Here is a 13,220-nt window from a genome sequence, read left to right as displayed (position 1 = left end):
TCAAAAATTCATGTAAATTTGACTTTCATGAATCCAAAATTCTGTCAGCGATCTTAAAACAAAAAAAGTAAAAACCCATCAAGTCAAGACACTTTATAAACCTTTAAAATAAAAAGAGGTGAAAGGTATTTCTTTTTTCAATCAAGCTTAAATATTTATTCATAAAACTCTAAAGTCCTGCTACAAAAAAAAAGTCTGTTACTGCAAAATCTTACATCTGTAATCTTACATTTTCCCTTTAACAAACTTCGGTAAATCCCTTATGATATATATATATATAAAAAGACAAAACAAATGTACAGAAACCAAGTCTTATAGTGTCTTTGGTACAAACCGTCAGTAATATGTTTAATTACAGTTCCCAGGATTCTCTTGAGGGGATGGAAACAAATAATATTTGTTGTGGCCATTTTGTTTGTGCAATTTTGTGGACTGTAATTTCTTCCAATTTAGTTTTTTTCTTTGGGCAATTAGAATATATCTAAACCAGTTTAGAACCAAAATTTGTCATTCATTTTTATATTGAAACTGTTTAGATTACGTTGGTAATTGTTAGACCCTCCCATTAATTAGAGTAATTAAGAACACACTTGGTCTATTGTTGACAGGAGGTTTTGTAAATTATTTTTGATCACTTTTTTGAGCATGAAAAATTAAATTAAGAATATTCTTGTTTTCAACTAAATTGTAAGACATTTTCTGTAAATATTTTGTCGCTATTTTTTTCAAGAAATAAGGAATATCAAGTCAGAAGTGCGTGCAAATCAAACCGCCTGTTACCACCCACGGCATTTGTTGGAATTTTTGGTTTTGGAACATAGAATGAAAAGTTTCTTTGAAATATAACTTTATATTTATATTTATCTACAGATCCAAACTCTGTCCACTCCGGAAGTCGGACTTTCCACGGCTATGGAAGACATTTCTTTCTGAAACAAAAACAAAGTTTTACAGCAAAATAATTATTTTACAAACAGAAGCGCAAAAAAAAGAAAGAAAAAAAAAATACAAAACCAAACAAAAAACCAATTGGAAGTTGTACCTACTTATTTTTACTTCATTGACAATAGCATATTCAATAGTTAGCTTAAGGCTAATCTAGCAAACTGGTTAGCCACTAGCTGCCTAGCTCAGCTAGTTTCTGTTGGCTCCCAAAACAAATGGATTTTTAACCCTCGTCAGTTTTGTAAACCTAATGTCCCTGGACATAAAACTTGCAAATAGTTTGCCATTTTTTGTAGAATTTGCTTTGTTTCTTTTTGTATATTTTTCTTTTACAACTTCGCTTTCGTTCTTTATTTTTGGACAATTTCTGCTGTAAACAATAGGATCCAAGTGGCCAAACAAAATGAAACAATATTGTTTTAGCATATTTCCAAACATGCCTGCGTTTGCTGATTTACCAGTTAGCTTGAGAGGCTACATTAGCTAGCTAGTGTGTCGCTAGCTGCCTAGCTCAGCTAGTTTCTGTTAGCTCCCAAAAATGACTGTATTTTTAACCCCGATAGGTTTTCTAAACTGGACTCTCCCTGGGAAAAGAAGGACATAATATTCACAAATTTCAGAAATCATACAATTAAATTGCAGGTTTACGTTCTTGAACGTTTCTAACAGCTCCAATGACGAAATGATAGTAATTGTGGGTAATTTTGACTTTGACTGAACCTTAGTTTAGGGAACCATAATTGAACAACCTTGCTGACAACGCAAAACAAACGTGTTATTGGCATAAAATCTGTCTCAAGTGCTGCTGAACACACATACAGACATATACAAACTTAAAGCAAGTCATGAAACAAAAACACGCTACCACTGCTGATGGACAAAAACCTTCATCTGTGTTGTATTTCTAGGCATTTCTTGAAACTGAAATCAATAAAAAAAAGTGAAACTAGAAAATTATATAAACAAAAAGTAAGGCACATGGTGTTTTTTCCCATTAATCTGCATATTTTTATCAAATAAAAATATCTGTATTTCAAATTAAAGTGGAAGAGGGGAAACATCCTTAACCAGCAGCAGTAAATATATAAAACATAGTGTATATATTACATTATTAGTGTGTGATGAGACGTTTGTGTACAGGGAGGAGACATCGCACCGCAAATCTCCTCTGTTTTCATCATCCAGCAGCGTCACCCTACAGGGAGACAGTCTCTTCCTAATTTCCTTTATTTATCCGCTCATCCATCCATCCATCCACTTATCAGTTGATCAGTTTGCTGTATATCTGCAACAGAAAGATTTCATGGTTTTAATACTTTGGGCTATTTCAACTCTAAAGAGAGTCCAATTGCTTCTCCTAAGCAGTGATGTAACCACATTTGAACACTTTATAAACTCAAACCAAGTTTTGATGGTAAGAAATTTCAGGTTTTTGTTGCTTAAGTTTAAAAGAAATGCCTGTTTAGTAGAGAAACTTCTGCAGAGGTTTGGTAAAGAACTACCAAACTTGTAAGCTAAACTTGTCAAATGAGCAAGCTAAGCACAAATAACACAAATGACAGGATGCTGGAACAGGAAAGTAAATTATCTAAATAAATAAGGAAATCTACTAACTAATGAAGGTATTTTTGGTACCTTGCAATGATGTGTGTGACCATCCTGTCTGTGATGCCCGGACAAACATTTTCCGCCATCTGAATGTTTCTCTCCAGCTCTTCGATAGCCTGTCGTTGCTCAGAATGCTCTTTGTGCTGCAGCTTCAACTGCACAACACAAAAGAGACACTTTAAGTATAATACATAGGGACTAAGATAAAAACATTATATTTTTAACTTTCTCTACGTTAAATAAAATATGAGTTGTGGCTAGTGTCAGTTAGCTGGAAATCATAATCCTGACAAATGTCTGAGGAAAAAACTTGAACATGTTTTATGTTTTAGCCACCTTTTGATTTTGGCTACATTGTATACTTTGCGAGTTAGCTCAAGAGGTTACAAAGTGGTTAGCAAGCCGGCTGGCTCAGCTAGTTTCAGGTAGCTTCCCCAAAAATAGTTAGAAATCTAAATGTTTTAAATATGAAATTTACAGAAAATCTGACTAGTCAAAAACAACCAATCAGAGCAGGGATGCAGGTCTTAGTGCCATCAACCAAGTACTCACTGCTAAATGTGCTAATGGTGGATAAACTATAGGAAAACTGTTTATAGTGGTCGTCATCAGTTGCCATGCTAATTAGCCTTAGCATTCATAACAGACTGTATTAGCTGTAGAGCAGTAAGGGGGGAAAAGGAAGGGAGCGATGGAGGTTGAGCAGCATCACACAAGCTTGTGATTGACAGTGCTAAAACCCGCCCACTTGGAAACAACCCACTGGATTAGTATGCTATGAGATTATCCGTCTCATAGCATACTGTTACGACATGGTTACAGTTTCAACAAATATGTAAAAAAACAAATATGTTTTTTTTTATCAAAGTGAAATCCACCAGCTTTAAAGTTGTGCCAACAGAATTTCTACAAACCTCAGAGAAGATGGGAGAGATGAGTGTGGACAAACTGGAAGGTTTACTCAGCTGATCCTGCGTCTGCAGAGATGAAAACAAAAGAAAAACAGAACTGAAAACTGAACTGTTTAGACTGATACAAAACTTTAAATATCAAAAGACTCTTTTTGTCTCATAAATCAACAAAGTGAACTGCCGACTAGAGGGAAGCAAGCTGACCGTTCCATTGAGAACCTTCCTGCCTTCGGTTTTCTTCTTGCGAACCGTGGTGAACGACCACGCAGGCGACTCGTTGTTCTCCTTATTACTGGATTCACTACACATGAAAACAGACAAACTCTTCCTGAGTTATTCTAGCTCACAGTTTCAGCAGCAGTGAGGTTTCCGTCTGCGGCGCTCACCTGTCTGAGTCGTCGGAGCTGCTGTCGGTGTGTCCCTCCTCCCGCCACCGCCTGTACCTGTCGATCAGCTCGCTGAGGTAGGACGTCTTCTTGCAGTGCTTGACGATGAACTTGTGCTTAAGCAGCTCTTTGGCTGTGGGACGCTGCGTGGGCAAACGGCAAACGCTAATAAAAGCTTTGCTTCAATTTAGAGAGGAATAAATAGAAATAAAAGCAAAAAAATGTGTTTCATTTTAGAGCTACATAGGACAAAATTAACTCATTTACCAGATCAGGCTTTTTTGTGAGGATTATAAAAGAGAGATGACATATTTGCACCACTAGATGGCAGCAGATTTCAACTCAAATCACACAAAAGAAGCTGAATCTTTATCAGTTAATGCAAAAAAACCTTTTTACCTTAAATGTTCACTGAAACTTTTCATATTGTACATTATTTACTCACATATTTCAATCACGACAGAGTATTAGGACAATAATTACAAACAATAAAAAAGACGAAAATAAATTAGTTATGAAACAACAAGACAAGTCTTAATATTACAAGATTAATGTCACTTTATTTTGATATTTCTTTTGAGTTAATTCTTATAATATTACGTTATTCCCGTGTTATTTTAACTTGATTTTACTAATACTGTGACTTTATACCCACAATATTATGATTTTATTTTTGTAAGACTATGTTCTTGTAATATTATAACGTAATCCTCATATTTTTATGACTTTATTATGGTGGGGAAAAATTCTGGTAATATTTTTACTTCATTTTGTAATATTCTGACTTTTTTCTGGTAATATGACTATTTTTATAATATTTGTTTTAATTTTCTTAGCATGGCTTTAATATCCTGTTATATTTAATAAGCACACACATGAATATAATGTTTTTTTTATTATACTTGAAGCATTGACTTTATTAACGTATAATTTTATTTCCAGCTAATTATTTGCTGTAAAATATAAATTAGTTGTAAAATATCCCGAAACATGGCCACTAAATTCATTGTGTTGCAGTCTAATAGCTCAGACGGGACCTTAAGCGCTGAAAACAAGCAAAAAGTTTGTAAATATTAAATGCGTAGGCGACTTACGAAGGCTGGGTCCTTGTTGAGGCAGGACTCTGTGAAATCTTTGAAGCTCTTTGAGAAATCTCCGGTCAGAGTCGGAGGAGGAGATTTGGGGATGTGGAAGAGAACCCTCATGGGATGCATGTCGGAGTTGGGAGGCTCTCCTTTGGCGAGTTCGATGGCCGTGATGCCCAGAGACCAAATGTCTGCCTGCAGGGAGACACAGAGTTCGGTTCGTTACGCCATGATGTTTTTCTTCACAGGAAGAAAAACACCTAAAATCTAAAACGTTAAAAATTGATGGCAAATATTTCTACAGCAGGAGACTTTTAAAGAAGTAATCCGAAAAAAAAATTAACTGGGAGGAAGGAAGAGCCAAAGAGAGAAAGGACAGAAGGAAACAAGGAGCATAATGAGGTAGGAAAGAAGGTAGGAAGAAAGAAACAAGGAAAGAAAACAGAGAGGAAGGCTGGACAAAAGGAAGGAGAGAATAAGGAAAGAAAGAAAAATGAGACAGAATGGAAGAAAGGAAGGCAGAAAAGAAGAATAGTATTACAGCGATGTAGTTACGGCACAATGGAAGAAGAGAGGAAGGTGAAACAAAGTGAGATGAAAGAAAAACAACTAAAAATTGACAAGAAGAATGAAGGGCAGAAAGAAAAATAAGCACTAGAAATAAGAAAAAAAGGAGGAAAGAAAGAAAGAAATAAGGAAAGAAAGAAAGACATAAAGGAGGAAGGACAGCAAACAATGAAATGATGACAGGAAATGCAAATGTTTCTATACTCTTCTCGTCTTTTTCCAAATTAAAAATCAATTTCAGACTTTGATGCTGAACAGGAGCCATAACCGATTCACCAAATGCAAAACTTAATTACAGCACAAACACACATCCACTCCTCTAAAAATAAAAAAAACTACTGCAGGATCTACTTCTTAGATTTCACGCCTTCTCGTCTTGCTTCGACAGCAGGTAAGAAACACACACCATCACACACACCATCACACACACCATGACACACACACCTGCACACACACCTGCACACGCACACCTGTGAACTGATCCAGAGTCACGTTACCGCAGGTCGCTCGGTTACTGTCTGATTCAACTGTCTGTCGGCTCCGTTACGACCGAACACGCCCACCATATGGCGGCGTGTCGTATGGAACACCAAACATGTCCAAACCAACAAAAGTACAGCTGGTTAAACTAACAAAATGATAAAAACTGAGAAATATTTTTGTTAACTGAAATAAAACAAACGTTAATTAATGCAGAAAAGCTATAATCACAAATATATTTTGCGTTTACAGCACTAAAAAATACTGAAATTAAAGATGTAATACAGTCGTTTTTGTGTTCATGAATCCATTTATTAGCCTTTCAAACTCATGTAAATAGATTTGTTCCTCACACAAGCATTGAACGTCATCTGCTGGCAAATTGGCAAATACTCTACATTCACAAAGTGGCTGCAGCAAAAGTTTGGAAAACAAACCAGAATGACAATTTGTTCCACAACAATTTTATATTTTTTTTAAAAAAAAATGCTGAGTATTTATTAAACATAATCAAAACACTTTAATCCTTTTGAATTCGGTACCTAAAAATTGATCAAAGTATGAAAAAACTACCACCATAACTAACAAACACAATATTTAACTAATAAAAACTAGTAAATATGTTCTTAAAACTAACTAAAACTAACTGAATTAGACAAAGTGAACTCAAAACTACAATTTAAACACCTTCAGAAAATACTTGTTTATTTGAATGCATTAGTTTGCTACAGATTAGCTATTAATTTGGATGAAAAACAACATTAAGTTAATGCTAAACTAAACTTTAGATTCCCCCTCCAGCTTCAAACTGAGCAGAAAAAAAACCTCAAAGCTGTAGGAAAAAAAGCCACCAACTATTTTATTCTACCAAACATCTGGCGTTATAAATGTTTCACGACTAGCGAAGCTCCACTGACATTTTCTCATGTGACTATTTTACCCTTTTGAGTGGAAGAAAATAAAAATAAGAGAGTTACCACCAGCCAAATAAAAGCCCAAAGCCGACTTTCACAACCAACTTTGTACTTTGGGTTTAATGAAGCAGACGGAGTTTCAATCAGGTGTGTGGACAACAACCCGAAGTACTGAACCTCCAAACACCTTCAGAGCTTCAGGAGAAATGAGAGTTAAACAAAATATTGAGATTTTTATAAAAATATCACTTTAATTTACAGATAGTAGTCTGGAAAAACATAAAATATCTAGTAAACAACAGATGAAAATGCCTCAAGGTCGACCACTGCTCTGGTCTACTTCTGAGGTTTTGTGGACTCCTTCTGTGTTACTTGGTGCAGCGCCACCCACAGGCGATGTAGGGAACTGCTTTTTTATTTAGTTTGGCTTGTTCACAGTGCAGTGTGAAAGTGAACCGCTGTAGCTGAAAATCAAACAAATGTCGCAATCGAACCGAGTTTTCACACCGTCAGGAAAACTACAACTCTGGACGAAGCTTCTTGCATGCACAACCTCGGAAAATTAAATCTGAGCAGAAAGAGTTTTGCTGCTTCTGTCGACTTGTTCTGACAGCTCAAGCTTTACACAACAGTGCATTGCTAAACCACCTGGTATTTCAGCAGGTTGCAGTTTGTCTCCCTTTGCTTTGGAAAGCAAACAACTTCGCTCCAATCAACACAGAAATGCAGCAAAAGTATAAAGCAAAAATAATAATAGTAAAACAAAAAGCCTGAGATTTGGAAAAATGCTTGAGTCTGGTAAAATATTTCAGTTTAATACTTCAGATATTAAACTGCTCTGACCCCGTCTTTAAACTACGATTATTTTACAAAATAAGAACAACAAAATACCAAACTACTCTTTAGACCAGAGGTTCCTAAACTATGATATTATTTTCATTATCTTTCAAAAACTCAAGACTACAAAATATGAAAAAAAAATATATATTGAATTTTGGAATTTATCAATTATTAGAAATGTGTTGAACTCCATTTGTTTTTCAAGCAACACCATTTTAGGTTAGGCATAGAAAACACACAGACAGCAGGAGACGATGACACACACACACACACACACACACACACACACACACACACACACCCAGGTGGATTTGCCTGGCTTGGACACGCCCTCTGCAGACGTCATCCTGCTTTGTGATGCTATTATTAAACCAATATTTGCTCTGCTACGCAACAGAACCAGATTGTTTGAAGCCAGTTGGTGCATTTCATCCTGAGATGGACCAACTGTTGTGAAAATGTTTGAGTCAGCCGGATTCAGAGGCTGTGAGGGAATCCCAGAGAACAGGGGAACCTCTTTGTGTGTGTGTGTGCGTGTGTGTGTGTGTGTGTGGGTGTGTGTGTGTGTGTGTGGGGGTGTGTGTGTGTGTGTGTGTGTGTGTGGGGGGGGGGGGGTGTGTGTGTGTGAGGGTGTGTGTGTGTGTGTGTAAGGGCAAAGGGGGGTCAAAGGCGAAGGATTTGAAGTGGGGGGGTCAGTGCTTTTTCAACCATATGCAAATAAAACTGCAAACGCTTCGGAAATAATGCAAAACGTCCTGAGGGAACTGCAGCAGCTTCGCCTGGCAGCAGTTACCACAGCAACAAGCAAACTAAATAGGACACGCCTCAAAAAAAAAAAAAAAAATACATGAAAAAGATAAAAAAGTCGACTTTGTTTGGGCTGCAGAGATGAGACGCTGCGTCACAGATTCAAATGAACTTCCTGGTCGGTGCAAAAAGTGAACAAGGCGACAGTGTGAGGCGAACAACCAGCTTCTGATGTCACACAGACGTTAAGCAAATAGCCTTCTGCTGAAACTAACGAATACCGGAGGCACTGCTACAATGTGTTGCTTCCCAGCAGTAAGATTGTATTTTATTTACATTATTTGAAACACTTTCTGTGAAGCGGTCTGCGTGAGACTGACAACGCCTGTCCTCAACAGGAAGGAGTCTTCCTGAACGTTCATGACTGTTGCCATGAATTGTCATTTGGTAAATAATAACACTTTTAAAGCAAAGTTGCGTTAAAAGTTGCATTAAAGGTGTGAACTTTGCATTATTTGGTCAATAATGACACTTTTAAAGCAAAGTTGCATTAAATTTGCACTAAAAGTATCATTATTTTCCAAATGACAAGTTCAGTCACACATTTATAAAGACTCCTTCATGTTTAAGACAGTTTCATGTCAGCCTTATGCACAACTCTTCAAACAAGGTATAAAAAAATCCAAACAAACGTTGTCTGACCTTTGAGTTGTATGCGGACTGCTGGATGACCTCCGGCGCCATCCAGAACGGCGTTCCCACAAACGTTTCCCTCTTGATCTGCGTGTCGGTCAGCTGACCGGCCACGCCGAAGTCCGCCAGCTTCACCTCGCCGTGTTCGGACAGCAAGACGTTAGCAGCTGCGGAGAAACGTCCTCATCAGTCAGGTTGTTTCTATCAAAACTGACTTTAATCTGCAGGTTTTTCTGAGTCGACTTTTCAAATGTTTGCAGTACATGTTACTGTCCATAAGGACTAAACCAAATGTAATCCTTTCCAAGTAATATGAAGCTAATACGACAATAAAAGAACACATTCTCACTTAAGGACATAATATCTTTGAAAAACTTCATCAAATAGATTTTATTTAAATTTAATTTGCTGTGAATTGGACTTAATTTTCTACTATTTTAATAAATCATTGTTTTATTTTCCTTACATATTGAGTTTTTATGCTGCATTTATGCACCGTCTGCAAACAATAAATTTCTTTGTTCTTTAGAAGCTAAGCTAATAAAGCGTCAGTTAATCTGATCTGATTTTATCTCCTATAATGAACCGTTAGCCATGAAGCTAACGTCATGTTCAATAAATCCCAACGTGTTTAACTCCATGCAGACCTTTGATGTCTCTGTGGATCTTCTTCTCTGAGTGAAGGTAGTCGAGTCCCTTCAGGATCTCCTTCAGCATGGTGGCAATCTGCGCCTCGTCAAACGGACCGGCCTTCAGCTGCAGAGACACAAACAGACGAGACGCCTGATGACCGACGTCCGACACCATCAAAGGCTCTTTGCTTTCCCTCCAGCAAAATGACTGTTTTCTCAGAATTCTGACTTTAATCATCTGGGATCAAAAGTGAGAATTCTGAGAAAGAAAGTAAAAAATTCTGAGAATTCTGAGTTTTGACTCAAACTCCTTATTTTTCTTCTCAAAATTCTGAGAAAAAACGTTGGAATTCTGAGATCAAAGTGGAAACTGAAAAAGTCTTAATTCTGAGATTAAATTCTGGATTCTGAGAGAAAAAGAAAAAAGTCCGGATTCTTTTTTTTCTTCTTGTGGTCCTATAATCTTCTCATTTTAATCCCAGAACAAAAGGAGAAAACTTCTGAGCCAGCTCCGGTTTTCATCTACATCTTACTGGTAGAATTTTTATTTAGAGCTTTACCTTGAAAACTCTTACAAAGCAACAAACATCAAAGATATTTTCCAGTTTTAAGTCACTTTTAACAGGTTGCGCTTTCAATTTTAAGAAGAATAGTAAAATTTTACGAAGAAAACAGAAACAGTTACAAAACATAATAAAAAAAACTATTTTTGGATTTATGAAAATTAAAAAGTATAATTATATTCTATAAATGTCTCCTTCATAAGTTTGTCTGCAGACTCACCAGATCCAGGGCTGAACCTCCACCCAGATACTCCATGATGATCCACAGTTTACTGCCCTGAACACAAGAAAAGGTTCAATAAATACTGATTTATCAAAGGAATTTACAGTATTTCAGTAATTTATTAAAAAACTAATTACTTTCCTATTTAAGGAAATCACACCAAGAGTTATTTTCACTTTAGTTCATGTTGACAGTCATAGGCGCATTCGACAAAGAAGATAAAACTTAAAAGCTTATTACTAAAGTATCCAAGTATTTAAACTGAAAATTGAGTGGAAGGAAAAAGTGTAACATAAAAAGAATTCATCGAATCCAGCTTCCAAGAGTCTACCAATTTCCCCGGGAGGCCAAAATTGGCAAATATAAACTACTGGTGGATCACAAAATGCACAATATTAAAAATGCAAAAATTAGTTTATTGTGTTGTTTTTGTCGTTTTACCTGCTCAACAATAGACCGTTTATTTTAAATAAAATTTGAAAGTTCTAAAACATAAAAAGGGAATTGGACAACAGACAACTTCAATGTTTGGTGTCATTAATTGTTTTCTATTCTCATCATAAGATTGTGTGTCTCTTATTACTCTGTCTTCTGTATGTGTTTCTGTGCTTCTCCAGTCCTTAAACTCAAACTGCTTTCAACAATTCATACATCAAAAAGTTCACTTTCTTATGGAAAAATGTGCTGTATCTTTAGGTAATTTAATCTTTTATACTTTATGCAATATTATAAATTTCATGCAGATTTTGGTTCCATCGAAAATCTCCGTCTCTTTCCTCAGTTCTTTCTCTTCAGCAGATTCTGGTTCTTCTTTCCCCAGATTAGCGTTCTCACGCCCGCTTCACAAGAAGCAGCACCTTTTCTGTTTGCTCTACATGTTGGGGGAAACCAGCAGCAGCCATTATCTGAGCTAAAACACATTCCTTCCATGTTTCCCTCCGGCCGCTCTGCTTCCCGTCAAACTGCTTTTCTCACTTCCATCGTCGGCCGCTGACAGATTTCCTTCAAGCTCAGACTCAAACCTGCCTGGCTGAGTGAAAACACAGCGACGGTTTATTACCTTGAGGTAGGAGCCAAAGTACTTGGTGATGTAGGGACTGTCGCACTGGCTGAGCACCGTGATCTCCTGCTGGATGTCTTCGATCTCATCTTCTGCCTCCTCCAGGTCGATGGTCTTGATGGCAACGACTTTCTGGGTTCGATTGTCGATACCTTTGAACACCTGGAGGAGAAAATGAAGAGAACAGGGGGTGAAAACTGAAACTGCAAGAGTGCTGTGACAAGTACTGAAATGTAAATAGTAAAAACTAAGATAAAAAGAAACCTGAGGAGTGTTTGAAAAGCAGACCCACCTCTCCAAAGGATCCCTTTCCGATTCGATCCAGTTTAGTGAACAGTTCCTCTGGATCAATCTGGGAACTCTGAGAAGAGAAATAAACACACAAACAAATAGGTTCAAATATTAAATCTCTGAAAAAAATGGGTTCCAGTTTTCTAAAGCAACCTGCAGTCTGACTTTCCTAAATGCACAAAGAAGCGTTATCATGGATCCTTCCTCCCAGCAGCTGTTAGACTCTACAACCATCACCAATCCCAACAAAATCAGTAATCTTCATCTCTGCACAGATTTTATTTATTTTAAATAATATTTCTGTTTTTATTTTTCACATGTAAAATAGTGGTAATTATTTTGTTCTTGATTATGCATGCACACATTTTTTTTTGTCCTTCTGGTTACTTGTTTTCTTTGACATAAATACAAAAACATATATTGTAAATACTCAAATGCACATTTTTAAAAATTTAAGAAGACGCACTGAGTTGCACAACTCTTGGATTTGAGTACGTTCACCATTTCTGAAAACTACACAGCAATTACATTATTTTAAATCTTTTGTTTTTGTATATATTTTTACACCTGAATTTGATAACTGTGGGATAAACATTGAGTTTCACTTCCAAGCAAACTTTGTTTATTTATTGTGTACAAGTAACTTTTTTATTTGTACATTTATTGCTCACTTATCTCTGAGGTAATATAGGCTTTTACATCACCGGTGTTTAAGTTGTCGATTGAAGTGTAAAAAGGAACAAAAGAAGGAAAGCATATTTTTTTTACTGTTAAAATTTCAGCAAAACTATTAAAACTTCACATTTTATTACAAAAAATCCATCCTAAAATATATATTTTAATGTTTTTTTTATACTATGAAGTGATAAACTGATTTCAAAATGTAATTTCTGCAGCATAAACAACAACAAGCTAAATGTTTTTCTCATGACCTTCAAGTCGTTTCAACATGTGAGTTTTTCCAGCACAAACAACTCGGAGCTGTCGCACAAAAACCCATAAAAACACAGAAGGAAATAAGTGTGACAGTTAAAGATAACAGGAACTGAACACACAGCTGACCACACACACACACACACACACACACACACACACACACACACACACACACACACACACACACACACGCCCCACCCCACACACACACGCGCGCACACACACACACCCACACACACACACACACACCCACACACAAACCCACACACATCCACACACACACACGCGCACACACACGCATACACACACACGCGCACACACACACACCCACACACAAAC

The 13,220-nt window shown here is 36.7% G+C and overlaps 1 protein-coding gene across 1 annotated transcript in view; it reads right to left on the bottom strand.

The window, feature by feature from the left end:
* Nucleotides 1–128: 128 nt before the first annotated feature.
* Nucleotides 129–13,220, bottom strand: part of stk26 (serine/threonine protein kinase 26) — a 30,269-nt gene continuing 17,177 nt past the window's right edge. The window contains exons 2-12 of the mRNA XM_055060832.1: nt 11,947–12,015; nt 11,655–11,816; nt 10,592–10,648; nt 9,824–9,932; nt 9,186–9,343; nt 4,945–5,130; nt 3,851–3,993; nt 3,669–3,765; nt 3,468–3,530; nt 2,581–2,708; nt 129–2,230 (exon numbers count right to left, since the gene is read on the bottom strand). Coding sequence (XP_054916807.1) covers nt 2,215–2,230; nt 2,581–2,708; nt 3,468–3,530; nt 3,669–3,765; nt 3,851–3,993; nt 4,945–5,130; nt 9,186–9,343; nt 9,824–9,932; nt 10,592–10,648; nt 11,655–11,816; nt 11,947–12,015 — 1,188 coding nt within the window. The 3' untranslated portion in view covers nt 129–2,214. The remainder of the gene's footprint in view (nt 2,231–2,580; nt 2,709–3,467; nt 3,531–3,668; nt 3,766–3,850; nt 3,994–4,944; nt 5,131–9,185; nt 9,344–9,823; nt 9,933–10,591; nt 10,649–11,654; nt 11,817–11,946; nt 12,016–13,220) is intronic.

Source organism: Poeciliopsis prolifica, unplaced genomic scaffold (genome assembly GCF_027474105.1).
Source record: "Poeciliopsis prolifica strain line A6 unplaced genomic scaffold, Auburn_PproV2 SCAFFOLD062, whole genome shotgun sequence".
In the NCBI taxonomy this organism is placed as follows: domain Eukaryota; kingdom Metazoa; phylum Chordata; class Actinopteri; order Cyprinodontiformes; family Poeciliidae; genus Poeciliopsis; species Poeciliopsis prolifica.
Note: the sequence above shows the minus strand (reverse complement) of the source record. Positions and strands in the feature narration are given on the sequence as shown.